Source organism: Macrosteles quadrilineatus, unplaced genomic scaffold (assembly GCF_028750875.1).
Source record: "Macrosteles quadrilineatus isolate MER2022 unplaced genomic scaffold, UCM_ALF_1.0 Scaffold_5__1_contigs__length_97177068, whole genome shotgun sequence".
In the NCBI taxonomy this organism is placed as follows: Eukaryota; Metazoa; Arthropoda; class Insecta; order Hemiptera; family Cicadellidae; genus Macrosteles; species Macrosteles quadrilineatus.
In genome coordinates, this window is record NW_026542598.1 from 93,182,580 (window position 1) to 93,197,785 (window position 15,206).

The following is a 15,206-nucleotide window of genomic DNA, read 5'->3' on the forward strand; positions in this document are numbered from 1 at the left end:
AATGTATATTTGTTAATTTTAAATAAAGTGTTTTACTAGTCATGTAAACCAATATAGTTCCTTTTGTAGCCAACTGTAGGTAATTGATTAGTTTAATGTCACCATCCAAAACTCTTGCTTTTGGTTTGTTTGATATGTTTGGCAGTTTTGGAGTGGCAAAGGTATGGTTATAAGTTAGCCGACTTCTTATAAGATTTGCTAACTTTTGACATAAGACACATGGATTCACTCAGTGTTATTTTCAATATAAGAGGCAGCAAACTTGGTCTGATATACATTGATGTCCAGGAACACCTGCCGAGGCTTGTTTGAGAACCACAAGTTGCTGTTTTCATTCCACATGTGTATCAGGATACTGGACGCCGACGGTAAGATCAACCTTCAGGAGTATCTGTTCATGCTCAAAGGAGGTGTTGTGCTCAACAGGGACGAACAGCCCGACAACCCTTGCCCTGGTAAGTTCATAGTTGTAATGTTACCATTGCCAGATTTACACAATTAGAGGTACGGAGAGAAGTTTTCAACAACCATTTCTGCCTACCCTTCTGTTCAAGCACAAAATAAAATTATCCTCACTAAGAAAATTTGCATTCATACCCTTTACCAGATAGTTTTATTAATAAGATTTACCTGCCCAAACAATAAACATAATATACCTTATCAATGTTATAATTTTTAATATTAATCGTGATTTAGAATATTTATAAGCTGCAGTTAAAAAAAACTTCTTTTCAAGTCTCTTGAAAAGAAGTAGAATTACTCTGTGACCTGCATCAAATCATACTAATTATGAAATGAATGACCAGGTTGGCTACCAGATGCAGCTTGGGACAATATAACAGAGTTAGACAAGCTGGGAGGTTTTCACGGAGTTTGTGACTCGTTGGAACAGTTTCCTCGCGACTGGCGAGAGTGGTATTTAGCTGAGGAGCCAGAGACTCTACCTCTTATTGGTAACTTAACATAGGCTAACACCATAAAATGTCTGATAAAACACAAGTATGTGTTATCAATAGATAAATTTAAAAATAGTCTAAACTAATGTCTGTCAACAGTACATGGTTAACATTTTAGGAAATTGGTAACTTAACGTAGGCTAACACCATAACATGTATGTGTTATCAATAGATGACCTATGGCTAGAAAATCTAATTTATTTTAAATTTTTTATCTTCTGTGTATTTTTGGGCACAGTACTACAGAATCAAAAAGTTATGGAATCCTGAAGAGTTATATGAAATATTTATTCACATTCATGTTATTAGTACAACATCTAAGATGCCAACAGAGAATTTATTTAATAACTATTCCTTAATCAGAATGAATGTCAATTACTTGTGTTTTCCTCTCTCTCAACTTCACTGTAATGTTAGTAAAATTATGGAAACACATTGAATGTCGCACAGGTGAGTGGCAAGACATCTGTAACGAGTTCCAGCGTATGTTGTTTGTGAGGTGTTTACGCGAGGATCGTCTGTCGTTCTGCATATCATCTTTCATCACGAGCTACTTGGGGCCCAAGTTCACAGAGCCGCCGGTGCTGGACGTCAAGACAGTGTTGGACGACTCGTCCGCTCGTGTGCCGCTCATCTTTGTGTTGTCACCAGGCGTCGACCCGACCGGGGCACTCATCAGTCTGGCCGAGGCAAACAGCATGAGCGACAGGTTCTTCTCCCTCTCTCTGGGACAGGGACAGGCACCAGTGGCCACCAAGTAAGATAAAAAATAAACAACTTTAAATAGCAAAGAGAAGAAAAGTTAGACCCTAGAATAATTTTTAGTTATGTAGGCAACAAATAAAATGAGCTTGCTCCGATTTTAAATTTTTAAGCTAGAAACTACCAAAAAGAGAGGATACCCAAAAACCCTTATTTTTTCAATCTAAAATCAGTGGTACATATTAGTTTGTTAGGATTTGGTGAAATGTGTACATCAGGCACCCTCTTTTGCTGATGGATCGGAAGGCCCTCTGCATATAATTTGCGCAATCAAACATACACAGCTTCGTCTGGAGCCACGTAAAGAATCAATTAACAACCTTTTTTATCACTGTTTGCTATACATAGATATTAATATATGATAGTACTAACTAACTGTTCTTGTACACTGTCATAATGTTGTGAATTAATAGATAAAGGGTGGAGGACAGAGCACTGGTTATTCCTGGCTACTTAACTGTCACTAATGCCTTATATCATACCAATTTTGCAGATTGATAGAGAAAGGTATGGAGGACGGAGACTGGATATTCCTGGCTACTTAACTGTCACTAATGCCTAATACCATACAAATGTTGCAGATTGATAGAGAAAGGTATGGAGGATGGAGACTGGATATTCCTGGCTAACTGTCATTTATCTCTGTCGTGGATGCCGTCCCTGGACAAGATTGTGGAGAATTTGCAGTCTGGAGAGCCTCATAAAGACTTTAGGTAAACTGTTAATCATGTCAAGGCAACAAACAGTTAATTATGAACTGTACAAATAGATAACAGTTATCAAGTGTTAACTCAATATTATTTTGTCATATTGAGTTTCATCAGAAACTTAGCTTTTTTAATCCTTCCCAGAAAAACCCCAACAAGATGAGACGCCATTTTGATGGCAGCTGCATAGTTGTTCTTCACTTCATCAAAATACGCTATTATAGGTTGTGATGTGGCAGCTTTTATTATCCAAGTAAAAACCATAATTAATTAGTCAGGAAATAAGTATTAAAAATTGTATTATTATTTTTTATTTTTTGATGGATTTTTTGACTTTGTAATTTCATATGTTGCAGGTTATGGTTGAGTTCCAGCCCTCATCCAGATTTTCCAATTTCCATTTTACAAACATCCATTAAAATGACAACAGAACCACCTAAGGTAATTTAGGCCTATAATTCGAACATGTTTAGTCTCTGAATCTGCAAGTTAAACTACATTATACTGTCAAGTGATTGTCTCTTGTTCTACTAAACAACCTGTGGTTTGGAACCCAAAGGCCTCACACCACTGAGGATCCAACTGGCATCAATTTCAAACTGATACTGCGGTTGATGCAGAAAATCGCTGTGGATTCTAATGATAGCAATCGGGAAAGCCTGGGAATGAAGATTTAACAAGGTTGTTTTTTAATAAACCCCAAACAATTTTAATGAAGTTAGAAAAAAATTCTAAATAAGCTTATTTACGGGATTTTTAAACAACTTCCTAAAACAAAATGCTATTAAACTTCCAAGAGAAGAATGGTTTTCTACAATTAGTAAACATTTTGGATGTTTATGAAACATCCTATTACAGGTTAGGTTTACGCCAGGCTTTCACATTAATGTCAATTTTTTACAAAGAATTCCAGAACTTAACATTTACAAAACTGCATGTAAACAAGAATATATGTTTGATGTTCTTTTACAAGTTATTAATGTACAACTTTCAGGGTATCAGAGCCAACATGAAGCGGTTGTACAATCTGATCACTGAGCCACAGTTTGCTGTCTGTCAAAACCAAGTCAAGTACAAACGGTTGCTTTTCTCACTCTGTTTCTTCCACTCTGTCCTTCTGGAACGCAAAAAGTTCCAACAGCTTGGGTGGAACGTCATTTACAGTTTCAATGACTCAGACTTTGATGTAAGTTGTGAAGGTACAATGTTAGCTATAATCTCGAGATGGTTTGAGATGTACACGGTTCTTTTTTCCCTCAAATTTATGAATGTTGATTTTAGATTTAAATAAGTATAAAACAAGTCAGTTATAGCTGGTGGTCTGGGGAATGTTTGGACACTGCATTTCCTATGTTTGGTTTTAAATAATTAGAATGTCATTGTCAAAAACAAAATTAATGACTGTATAATATGTTTTACAACTCAATAAAATTTACAACTGCATTACACCAATTTATGAAAGAATATTCGTTACAAGTTTTCACCAAAATACTTAGCACTTTTTTTACCTCTCTGATATGGAAAGTAATGTGTACTTAGTTTTTTGTTTTATTCCCATAAAAATTAATCGGAAAGTGTAAAAACATGCTAGAATTTTTTTACTTTTTTAATTACTAAACAGACAAAAACTCAGATGATTGTTTACTGCAATGAGGCCTACAAGCTCCTAGTTGTAAGTTTATGTCTGTAACACGGTCAAACCCTGAATTTATTTTATACTTAGGTATCGGAGAATCTGCTGACTGTATACTTGGACGAGTACCCAGAAACACCTTGGGACGCTCTCAAGTATTTGATAGCAGGAGTCAACTATGGAGGTCACGTGACAGATGATTGGGACCGTCGTCTGCTCACCACTTACATCAACCAGTACTTCAACGAAGGAGTGCTCACGACCCCGTTCTATCGGTTAGAAACCAAAACTTTGCTTGTAACACTGTCTTATGCACATACAAGAGTTATGAAATATTCAAAAGATATGGCAATTGTTAATGTTTTATTCTATAGTTTTAGTTCACTACAATAACTGTTTCTATGATAGTTTAATAAATAAAACGTAACCATTTATTTATAGTTTGCATGCATTTGTCCTTGATAGCGGGTCGAAATTATGCTGAAAAATAATTGTATAGACCCAAATCAATATTTTACGACAATCGTTGATGGAGCTTAATTCAATTCCAGTCCTTTTTAATCAAACCCCTATGACATGACAATGGGGTGCCTTCCTTATTGCAGTATATTCAATCAAAGATAATAATTGTTGGGTTTTGTATATCTAGTATTACAATTATTACATCTTTGTTATTCCCAACAATACGTTTTTATAAGTAGAAACATTTTGAATGAGAAAAGTTTTCAAACCTATCAAGCACGCAATGCCTGTCGTCTGTTATAGGTTGTCCAGTCTGCCCAAGTACTATGTGCCGCGTGAGGGAAGTCTTCAGTCGTACAAGGACTACATAGTGACACTGCCTGGGGTGGACCAGCCACAAGTGTTTGGTCAACATCCCAACGCAGACATCACGTCACTTATCACGGAGACACGTCAGTTGTGTCTGACGTTACTGTCACTGCAGGTACAGGCTGCGGGGGCCCAGGAGGCAGACAAGGAGAACAGCGTAAGTACGGTAGAGGAGGGCGTTATTTGTAAAGTCACTTCACTTCACTATTACTGAAATGTCATTGTCTTTCATATGTTTCTAGAATGAAAGTTTTGCCAGATTTGTAAATGTTTAAAATAAGAATTCAGAGTAAATTTAATCTACACTTACTTTATTACTTCATTTTGCCAATGTCTTACTTTATGTTACCTTTTCTTTTTTTATTAATAATTGTTAAAATCTGACTACTTTAAATTGTACTATTGTTTTGTAATTTATTTTTGTATACATGTCACTTTGGTTGTATGAAGGAGGGAATATAATTCAGCATTAACAGTCACATTGGTAATACTAATAGATTACTGAGAATATCCAATCATTTTTGTAACAACTGTTTTATAATTTGCTACAACACAACCTTTATGTATTGTAGGTCATGACATTAGCTACTGAAGTGCTGACCAGAATACCAGAGCCGATAGACTACGAAACCACAGAGAAGCTCATCGGAACCAAGAAAACCCCCTTGGATGTTGTTTTATTACAAGAGGTATACTTGTACTTAATTTGTTTACATTAAAAATATATGAGACTCAACATGATGCAAGCTGATAAAATAATAAACATAGTGTGTTATATTTGACAAAGTTGTGGGTTTCAAGATATTCTTTCTCTTATATTGGACCAAATCTGTTTCTCCAGTTTAGATTAGATTTACTTCACTTGACAAAAAAATATATCAAGGCGGTCCCGAAGTAACAGTTATTTAGAGGTAACAAACATGCAAGATAAATCAAGTTTTACTACAGTATATACATTTTAAAGGTGAACGTTTGGTTTTTTATGTTCTTATAGTTAACAATCTAATTAGAATTTACCTGGTATTCTCTTTTATACCATCTGCAGCCCTCAATTCTGAACAATAATGTTTGATAATATCCAAGCTTGTTTCTTGAACAAAACGCTGAGAAATTTCAGAACTTTGCTGTAACTATCATAAGATGTTCATTAATTCGGAATTGTTTCTGCCTTTAGGTTAACAGTTTATTGTCAGTTCCAAAACTAGGTATAACACTCGGTGGTAATTGGTTCTGAATATTGATTAAATTTAAATGAAAACCGGTTTACAGCTCTTTTAAATTTCCAGATGACTACACAACTGATATTAACAATTTTTTAACATTTGACAGATCTGCAGATACAACAGTCTGTTGGTGACTATGAGAGACAGTCTGGAGGAACTACAGAAGGGTATCCAGGGTCTAGTGGTGATGTCTTCTACACTGGAGGAGATCTTCAACTGTATGTTTGAGGGAAGAGTGCCTTCCGCTTGGCTCAAAGGTATGATTATTATATTGTTTAACAACTTACATTCAAAATATCAATTAGGTTTTATTCTAAATTATTATATAATAAATACTGTGAGGAAGTTGAATTTATTTTAAATTGGTAATTTAAATCTTTAGGAGGAACACAGTTTTTTTCTGGTCTTAAAGCTACACGATGTATTTTTATAATTGTTATCTTTATCAATTTGTGTTCGCTAAAGCCATGTTTACTTGAGGGCAGTAGGCAGGCAGGTTACCTGCCTCTTAGTGTATTTGAATTTACCTGAGGAAGGTTATCTGCCCACTCACTGGCGTCATGTGGATATGGCTTTACTAACACTCAACATACACTCTTTTGATTTTTACTGTTGAGCAAAGATTTTGTAGTAGTGTTTTGTATATGTGTAATATAATTGCTGCAATTTGATAAGGAATTCAAAATGTTTTCAGCTTATCCCTCACTAAAGCCTCTAGGCTCTTGGACCCTGGATCTTGCGATGAGAGTAGAACACTTTGCCACATGGGCGGCTACAACTCATCCACCTTTGTTGTTTTGGTTAGCCGCATACACATTCCCTACAGGCTTTCTAACAGCAGTACTCCAGGTATAACTTTTAGACCAAAGCTTTGTAACCCAACCTTGTTGTATTTTCATCTTACCGTACAAACTTACACGTTTCATTGACATTTTAATGACAGTGCGACTCTAATTACACATTGTTCACACATGGTAAAAAAATACACATGTCAAACTTGGATTTACTTTATTCAGGACCAAAAAGTAGAGTTATAAAATCCTTTTTTTAACTTTTATTTTTAATTTGGGTCTATCCACGTCATTGGTATTATTTTTTTTTTTTTTAAGGAATGGTCCAAACCTTGGTCTTGACTTGTTTTTGTTGCCATCTGACATTGGCTTTTAGTGAATTTCCCTATAGGGAAGGAGCTATTATTATCATAGACTAACCAACACAAGTAGACTTCCCATCCCATTGTAAATTTTGAAGCTCGTTTTTCGTGTCTAGTTCATGTCCGGTGACACTGATTGCTAGCGTCTCAAATAATGTTGTTTGTATTATTTTGAAGTAATTTTATTGATTTGTGTATTACTGTTTGGTTACATTATTAGAAGACAATTGTTCATGATAAGGACTAACCACATCCATATTATTATTAAACGAGAGTTGTTTGTAGACTTCTGCGAGACAGCTCGGCATCTCAATAGATCTACTTGGCTGGGACTTCACACCACAGGCTTTGTCTGAGAGAGAGATACAACTGGCTCCTACTGTGAGTGGTTTAAGCACTTGGATAACATAATATACACTTTAAACACTTGTAGCAAGTGCATAAGTGAGATCTTCATTTAAATATACAATGATTATGATTATGGCACTATAATTTAATGGTGTGACTTAGGTTTTTAAAGAATCACATTATTCTCAAGCCATTGTAGCGAGGGGCAGAGCAACTAGTTTTTATCATAGCCTATTGTAAAAAGTGCAGCTGATCCAGCAAAGAGCCATACCTGGATAGAAGGTAAGTAAGTAAGTATTAAGTAAAGTAAGGACTGGTAGTGGTGGGGCGAAGTAGGTGCACTGAGTTGATAAGGTCAAGTACTGACTCATGGTTGTGGGGTTTATTTATACATTAAGAATTTGTCCGCATGATCAAATACTAAGAGCTAAATGAAATAGTAATAAAGTTTAGTGGACACAATCATTGTTTTACTATGATCTTGCATGAACTAATTGTGATAAAATTTCTAACACTTTCATTTAGCTTAGCTTCAGGAAATGTTTCAGCAAACTACTTAAAACAAAACTTGGGCTTTTGTATATGAGCACTGTATTTACAGTACAGTAGCTGTTAAAAATTAATTGCTGAAAAATCTAACTGCAAACAGAAATATGCATAATTGTGTTGTGTTGTGACACTTGTGATCAAATGTATTTTTCATAACTTGTACCAAAAGTGATTTTTTTAAGACTTGCTCTAATTATTCCCATCCTCGTATTTGCTCGGCTTTGCCACACACGTGAAATTTGGTGTTCCTGTGTTCAGCTTTACATACATGAAACTTGAGTGTGCACCGGAACGTATAAACTTTCGGTACTTGTAATTAAATATATGCTTAAAAGACCATTGACTTTTAATAAGAGTATTTTCCGTTTGTTGTTATGTATCTTGATATTTCATCCAACAAATTGTGCTTATTTGACACAGGAAGGGGTCTATGTACGGGGTATGTTCCTGGAGAGCGCTGGTTGGGATCAGAAGAAGTTGTGTCTGTGTGATCCTTCGCCTCTGCAGCTCGTATCTCCCATGCCTGTCGTACTGTTCAAGCCTTGTGAAGTCAACAAGAAAAAGTCTAAAGGTTCAAATATTTTATTATTTTGACTAGGTAGCTCAACTTTTCGCAATCCGTCAAGTTTTTGAAAACTGTTGAGCTAATAATCGAGTGTTGTTTGTTACTCATACTCATAATTTGTAGATTTGCATTTAGACCAGAACATCTTCAGATTAGGACTTACAATACGTAAACACACTAGGTCTGCTTCCTATTTGTACTGATCCACACTGGGAGATTTGTTTGTGGAAACAGGTTTGCTAACTGTTTATAATTTTTTGTCTGATGTTTGCAAACTTTTTAAAAACAATTTGGAAACAATCCACACTGGAGTATGATGTTTGCAAACAATGGACAAAAAAATCTCTTGAATCTGTTCAGTTTTGTTTCCCAACAAAATGGAGGGTGGTTTAATTACATTTACAAAATTAAATGATTTCTTCCATTGTAATCATTTTTTTTTTCGGGGAAGCGAGCTGGTCTAGTGGTTAGAGCGCAAGATTTTGGTCCAAGAGGTCTCGTGTTTAAATCCCGCCAAATCACCAATGGATTTTATCTAAGTGGTAATGTCGCAACCCCTAGGTCTAGCCTGAAGTAATGTGCAAAACAATCCCTGGCTTGTGCCTAGCGTCCTAGGACAAACAAAAATTGTTATCATTTTTGCATGTTGGCCGAGTGACCACGTAAGAGAAGGGTTAAATATGCAACTAAGGTATTACACATTGTCTCACCTTTTTTTACCGTACTTGATTTTATTGGAATACAGTACACTTATGTTCCAGGACTGTACACATGTCCGGTATATTACTATCCACTGCGGGCCGGGACTCAAGGCAGAGAAGCGTTTGTTGTCGCAGTTGACCTCAAGAGTGGAGCTGATGATGCGGATCACTGGATCAAGCGAGGCACAGCCTTGCTGCTCAGCCTGACCAGCTGATGGTTCAAACTTTTGTTTTGTGTTGTGTTTATTTATTGTAACTTTTTTATTTCTTAAGAACAATAAAGTGTAATTTTTCCCAATGATGAATTTAGTAATTTGGAATAGAATACATTAAAATTATGTAATTATTAACGTAAGTTAACATTAACAGAGTACATTTATCGTTGTATTCAATACCCCCGGCGTGAATGTACATACTCTTACCGAGTAGTGCGCCACCAGCGCAAGGCATTAAAGGTACGAATTTACAGCCCAAACGAGTTAACATATCGAATTGTTTTTAATTCCAACAGATAGATGAATTTTACCCAAAAGCAAACAGCTATTTTTAAGATTTTTAAAAAGTTAATATTTTTTAATTTTATAAGTCAAAAATTGTTTTTAAAGTTTAAACATTTATAATTTTAAATAGCTAGTCATTATCTTATTTTCCCACACCTTAATGCCAATTTTGGTGAGAATCGCATTACCTATTTACTCTATGAATTGGTACCAAAATATGACAAATTTACTACTTTCCATATCTCCCTTAATATTCGACTTAAAAAATGTTTCTTATATATTTGTATTTCCAGTTTTAAGTACAATTCAAATTTTTAACCAAACACACTTAATACCTTATCATCACTCGCAATGTTATTTTCATGTGTCACTTTTGAGCATCAAAGGTCAATAAATCGACCATCAAGACATGACTTGACTCCTATAAAGTTTGCAACTTAATAAAAGGCTGAATTTAGGGTGGTTACAGCCCAATGTGCAATTTATCACTTCTCTACTAGTTTGGGTTGTGGGTTAACCAGTCTTGCGGTGTAATCTTAGACTTATCATACTGTTGTCACATCTCAACCCTGTTTAGTGTGTGTTTTATGTTAACGTTTTGAGATCCCTGCAGCTCAAAGAAAGAAATATGATTTAGACAATAAGATAAAAAATGCATATTGTAGGCCAATTTTTTATAACTAGGTTATATAACTCTCCATTATTATGGAATTACTTTAACGGAATGAAGTGGGGTATAAATTCAAAAGTAAATCCCTTTATAACCTAGGATTCCAAAAGACTGTCGTCATTCTACATTTTGAGAAATTTATTTACTCGGTAATGAAATAACTATGTCAAAACTTTTACAAATTAATGTATTTTTAATTTATTACAACTAACATATAAAAACTTCAAACAGTTAAGGAATATTGTTATAATGAAATTATAGCCATAAACAGAGTAACGTGGAAAACTGCAAACCGAAAACAATACAAACTAATTGTCATCTTCTCTTCAGGTTTCATGCAGTAATCAATAAAGTCTTTATTCACAAGGTTTAAAACTGTGTTCCTTAGATCCTGGAAAAAAAAAACTTAATTAATCATGAGCAATAGAACAATTTTAAGGTCAGTGCTTTTTGCAGGAACTTCAGCTGTCTAAAATTTAAAAATAATCATCCTAATTCACTAATTTAAATAATCTCTCGATGGGTCAGATTTTGTAAGTTTGGCCTACTGGCCACCCGTTGAAGCTAGATTATGATGTGATGCTTAGCGCCACTATTTTATATAGTGCCGCACAACAAAATAGCCTGCCTTCCCAATCGGCGCGCCTCTTTCGGTCGGCTGCTTGTTTTTTCATGGAAACGGTCAAGGAGCTACGGAATTGAGAATTCCTCCGTCTTGTCTCTCGCCGGCTTTGGTAGGATTAGCCACGACCCTCGCCGAACCGAACTCCATGGCTTTCATAACTCAGGATAAGTCTTTAAATATTAAGTAGATCTAAGATAAAGATGACATGCTAGATTAACAATTTAAGGGGAAGCCTGGGAAGCTTTTGCCCAATTTGCAGAAATGTAAATTCCAACAATTAGGCCTATGATTACCTCGCTTAACGAGGTAATCCTTCCTAGACAATAGTCACCACGTTGAAACCTAAGTATTAAATCATTCAGGAACTGCCTTAAGAGTCCAAATCTGTTCAATAAGGAGTTAGGGAACACAATTGCCAATTACAGACCTATTTCATTATCATGTCAATTTTCACGCTATTTAGCAGTTTAGCTGTAGAAGGTTAGCTGTATTTCTGTGTTCTAGTTAAATTATATAAGTAATCAAAGCTGGCTTGGTCTGCTTCTGGTCTGGGTAAAGACTTTCGCCATCTGGTCCCCCAACAACGTTTCCTATTAAAAATTGTCATCTCATGAGGGTAGCAGAGGATAGCAAGTTCTTAATTCCAACATGCTAGGGTCCTCCTGGCCCTAGCACAACAGACAGGCAATTACCTACTTATTTCACTCAATTTTCAATAAATACAGTCTATCACATCTCCACAGAATACATAACCCGGTCTTCCCAGTCCCCCCCCCCATTTTGCCCCCTCGGCTACAATCAATGACCTACTGTCTTCTTTTTATTCTTAATAAAATATTGTAAATATTAACATACCGTAGCTAACTTGGAAGTCAATAAACAATACTTGGTAATACATTTACCACCAATATTGTTGGTTTGTCTAAATAAGGGAAATTTAAAAACTTGAACAACTTGATAACACTTACCTATGTTTATAGCCTATAAGTCTCATTTCACACATAAATTCCCACCCATAACAGGAGAAAAAGAATGCCGAATCCTGAAAATATTGCTGCTACAAGAGATACAAGCAGTTCTTTAAAGAGGTCTCGTGTAAATTTTGTGCTTGTGACTTCATAGACGAAGAACCAAGCAGTGAAGAATATTCCGATACCCAACAGAATGACGGTCAGATGAGGAAAGACTGCAGGGTTTACTGGGGAAACGTATCTCGACATGGCTTCTAACTGCACCTAAAATGTTAGGGTCAAGGTTAGTAGTCACACTGTAAAACCATAATAGTATATTTCTATTTCATAACGAGAGTAGAAAGTGAGTCATTACATATTTGAGACCATGTTTGATGTACAATATTTATCACTTTAAATGGTCGAGAATATGTACCCACTTTCACTTGTGTATTGAACGTTACTTTTCACAACACTACAAAGACTAATTATTTTCTTAAATTAAAACAGACATTAGATATTTCCTTCATTACAATTAGAAACATGACAACACTTATAGCATTTTTAACCTTCATTTTAAAGTTAATATTTACTTTGGTTGTACTATTTTGGTTGATGAAGATTTTAAATAGTTACCTACATAACAAATCTTTGTTAACGTCGGCAAAGTCCAAATAAGATTGTAAAAATTACTTTTGCATAATAAATATATTCTTTTGCCATAGTAAACGATGTAATGCATTTTGCAGGTGATAAAAATGTAACAAAAACAGGTTATTTCACAATAGTGTAGCAAAAAAGTAATAACTAGTTTAGTAATTACCTACACCCAATAGTTTGCTGCTACGTTGAAGGTAAAAAGTGATTTTTACTTTGGAAATGTTAATAGTAGGCCTATGAAATAAAATAAATAAATTTGCCAAATTTGATTAACATATATCCATAAACAAGCAATCTACAACAGTTTTCTTTTTCTCCATAACATGGAAATTTAAAATGTGCGGTTGTTTGGGCATGTTCTCAGCAACCTTAAATTTAATAAGACCACTTCAATTTGTAAAATTATTTATTTGTTTAATCTCTATAACTTACAATGGCTGAAATAAAAAAAATTTCCATGTTTTACAAGATCCGAAACCAGTGATTATGTGTCTAAGTACAATGCTCTTCCAAATTTGAGGAAAAATATTTGGGTTACGGTAGTTAATGATAATTATTATTGAATTTAAACCTATAGCCTATAGTAATCTGTGCATTACACATTCCTAATCAAACTAAAGTTAGGGGATGTTGGTTTAACCGGAAAACAATTAATCTGGACTGACCTTGGTCCTGAGGGGTCTGAATAAGGGAGCCTACTGTATTACAAAACCTAAGTTTGTGCGCTATACTATATGCTGAGTAGTCGAGTGGTTATCATGTTTGGCAAGTGATGAAAAGGTTGCTGGTTTGATACTGAGATGGTTCCAGCTGTCCTTGATCATTGGGTTTTCGGACTGGCTAATGAAACAGCTGGTCTTGAATCAGAACCTAATCCCCAAACAGAACTACCAGCAACAGTGTGAAATTGTCCCAGAAAGACGGCAAATTCTGCAGAAAGCCCAGCCTACTCAATTTAATTTTTTTTATGTGTGTGAATCAACCTTTATCAGTCATGCTCATGCTGCATTCAGGCCTACACCTAGTCTGGAATCTACCTGTGTGCTTGGACCGTGGGTTATAAGTTAATATTGTTATGATGATTGAAAGGTGAATTCAATGTATTTTACAACAAAAGTAGAAAACTCCATGAGACTGTAAAATCTATACTCAAAACTAAAATCAAATTGATGTTGTACAACCACTTTTTCAATTAAGCCTACCGGTAAGTTAGGCCTACTACTAACCTAAAACAATATTCGTGGTTAACACATTAGATTCATACCATTTTGATGAACAGGACCCGGAAAATAGAGTTCGGCGGTTTATTTATCAGCAACAGCACTCTTAACTAAAGTTGATCGGAACAGTAACTTTTTGTAAGATAGCGGTAATAGTTTCGCAAGTACAAAATAAATGCAAAGTTGACGTTGACGTTGACACTTTGTCAGTCTTTCGTCTTTCGTCTTTCTTTCAGCAGAGTTCAGTTCAGTCAATTCAGACTTTCAGTTCAGTTCAGTCATTCCAGTAGGTAGGTTAGGTTGACATGGTCGCAGACCGGACCTTGGCCGTGGGCACAATTTTAATTTCAGCTGCGGATTTTTAATACGGACAAAATGAGAGTTAAAAAATGAAAAAAATGTTAAATTAACTGCCATAACCTAACCTGACTAACCAAACTCGCTGATAATGAAAACAAAAGAATGAAGGTTTAGTTAATTAAAGTATGTAATCGCATTCTAACCAAAATCTTTGACAAAAAGTTATTGTCGCCGGTGGGGGTAGGATCGTTTTTTCTAGTAGGGCCTTGCTAGGATTCGATCTCGTTACCTTCTGCCATCGATCTCTATTATTACAACCCCAAACCGATGCCTTCTGCATATCAGCATAGATAAAACATACTCCTTGAAGAGTATGTTTTATCTATGATATCAAATATCAGTCTCTAGTGCTCTATCATTGTCTAAATATACAGGGTGTTTTTTTTTTTAACTTGCATCGTTATTTACCTATGTAAAAACCGCAATAGAAAGAAATATGCAGTTTGCGGGAATCATCTATTGACGTAGGGGGCCCAATTTTATTGAATTCAACGTTACATTCACATTCCCCCCCTGTCCCGAACTTAATTTTTTTTCAATAGCAAGGTACCTCTTGTGACATCAAATGAAAGAGCATGAAAAAAGAAAATGTTTGGTGAAACAAATTGAAAATTGGCTCATGAATTTGTGAGATAATCCCCCCACCCCTTTTCCCCTACCCATAACTTTTTTTAATAGCAAGGTACCCCTTATGACATATCAAATGAAAAACAAATTTCACCAAACACTTTCTTTTTTCATGCTCTTTTATTTGATATGTCAGCTCTTCCGTATCGTTGCGGTAATGGTGTTC

At 35.3% G+C, this 15,206-nt stretch overlaps 2 protein-coding genes across 2 annotated transcripts in view; one reads left to right on the forward strand and one right to left on the reverse strand.

The window, feature by feature from the left end:
• LOC128994003 (dynein axonemal heavy chain 2) overlaps nucleotides 1–9,724 on the forward strand; it is an 85,834-nt gene extending 76,110 nt beyond the window's left edge. Inside the window, exons 61-74 of the mRNA XM_054418190.1 lie at nucleotides 289–455; nucleotides 807–953; nucleotides 1,407–1,713; nucleotides 2,300–2,431; nucleotides 2,782–2,866; nucleotides 3,420–3,611; nucleotides 4,149–4,333; nucleotides 4,824–5,046; nucleotides 5,462–5,578; nucleotides 6,219–6,369; nucleotides 6,807–6,961; nucleotides 7,551–7,646; nucleotides 8,583–8,733; nucleotides 9,489–9,724. Of these exons, the coding sequence (XP_054274165.1) occupies nucleotides 289–455; nucleotides 807–953; nucleotides 1,407–1,713; nucleotides 2,300–2,431; nucleotides 2,782–2,866; nucleotides 3,420–3,611; nucleotides 4,149–4,333; nucleotides 4,824–5,046; nucleotides 5,462–5,578; nucleotides 6,219–6,369; nucleotides 6,807–6,961; nucleotides 7,551–7,646; nucleotides 8,583–8,733; nucleotides 9,489–9,643 (2,263 nt within the window). The 3' untranslated portion in view covers nucleotides 9,644–9,724. The remainder of the gene's footprint in view (nucleotides 1–288; nucleotides 456–806; nucleotides 954–1,406; nucleotides 1,714–2,299; nucleotides 2,432–2,781; nucleotides 2,867–3,419; nucleotides 3,612–4,148; nucleotides 4,334–4,823; nucleotides 5,047–5,461; nucleotides 5,579–6,218; nucleotides 6,370–6,806; nucleotides 6,962–7,550; nucleotides 7,647–8,582; nucleotides 8,734–9,488) is intronic.
• A 1,043-nt stretch (nucleotides 9,725–10,767) lies between these two features.
• On the reverse strand, nucleotides 10,768–14,263 carry LOC128994002 (transmembrane protein 258). Its single transcript, XM_054418189.1, has 3 exons — nucleotides 14,098–14,263; nucleotides 12,192–12,458; nucleotides 10,768–10,989 (listed from the first exon to the last, which is right to left on the reverse strand). The coding sequence occupies exons 1-2, from the start codon at nucleotides 14,098–14,100 to the stop codon at nucleotides 12,219–12,221; spliced, it is 243 nt and encodes an 80-aa protein (XP_054274164.1). The 5' UTR covers nucleotides 14,101–14,263; the 3' UTR covers nucleotides 10,768–10,989; nucleotides 12,192–12,218.
• Nucleotides 14,264–15,206: the final 943 nt, after the last annotated feature.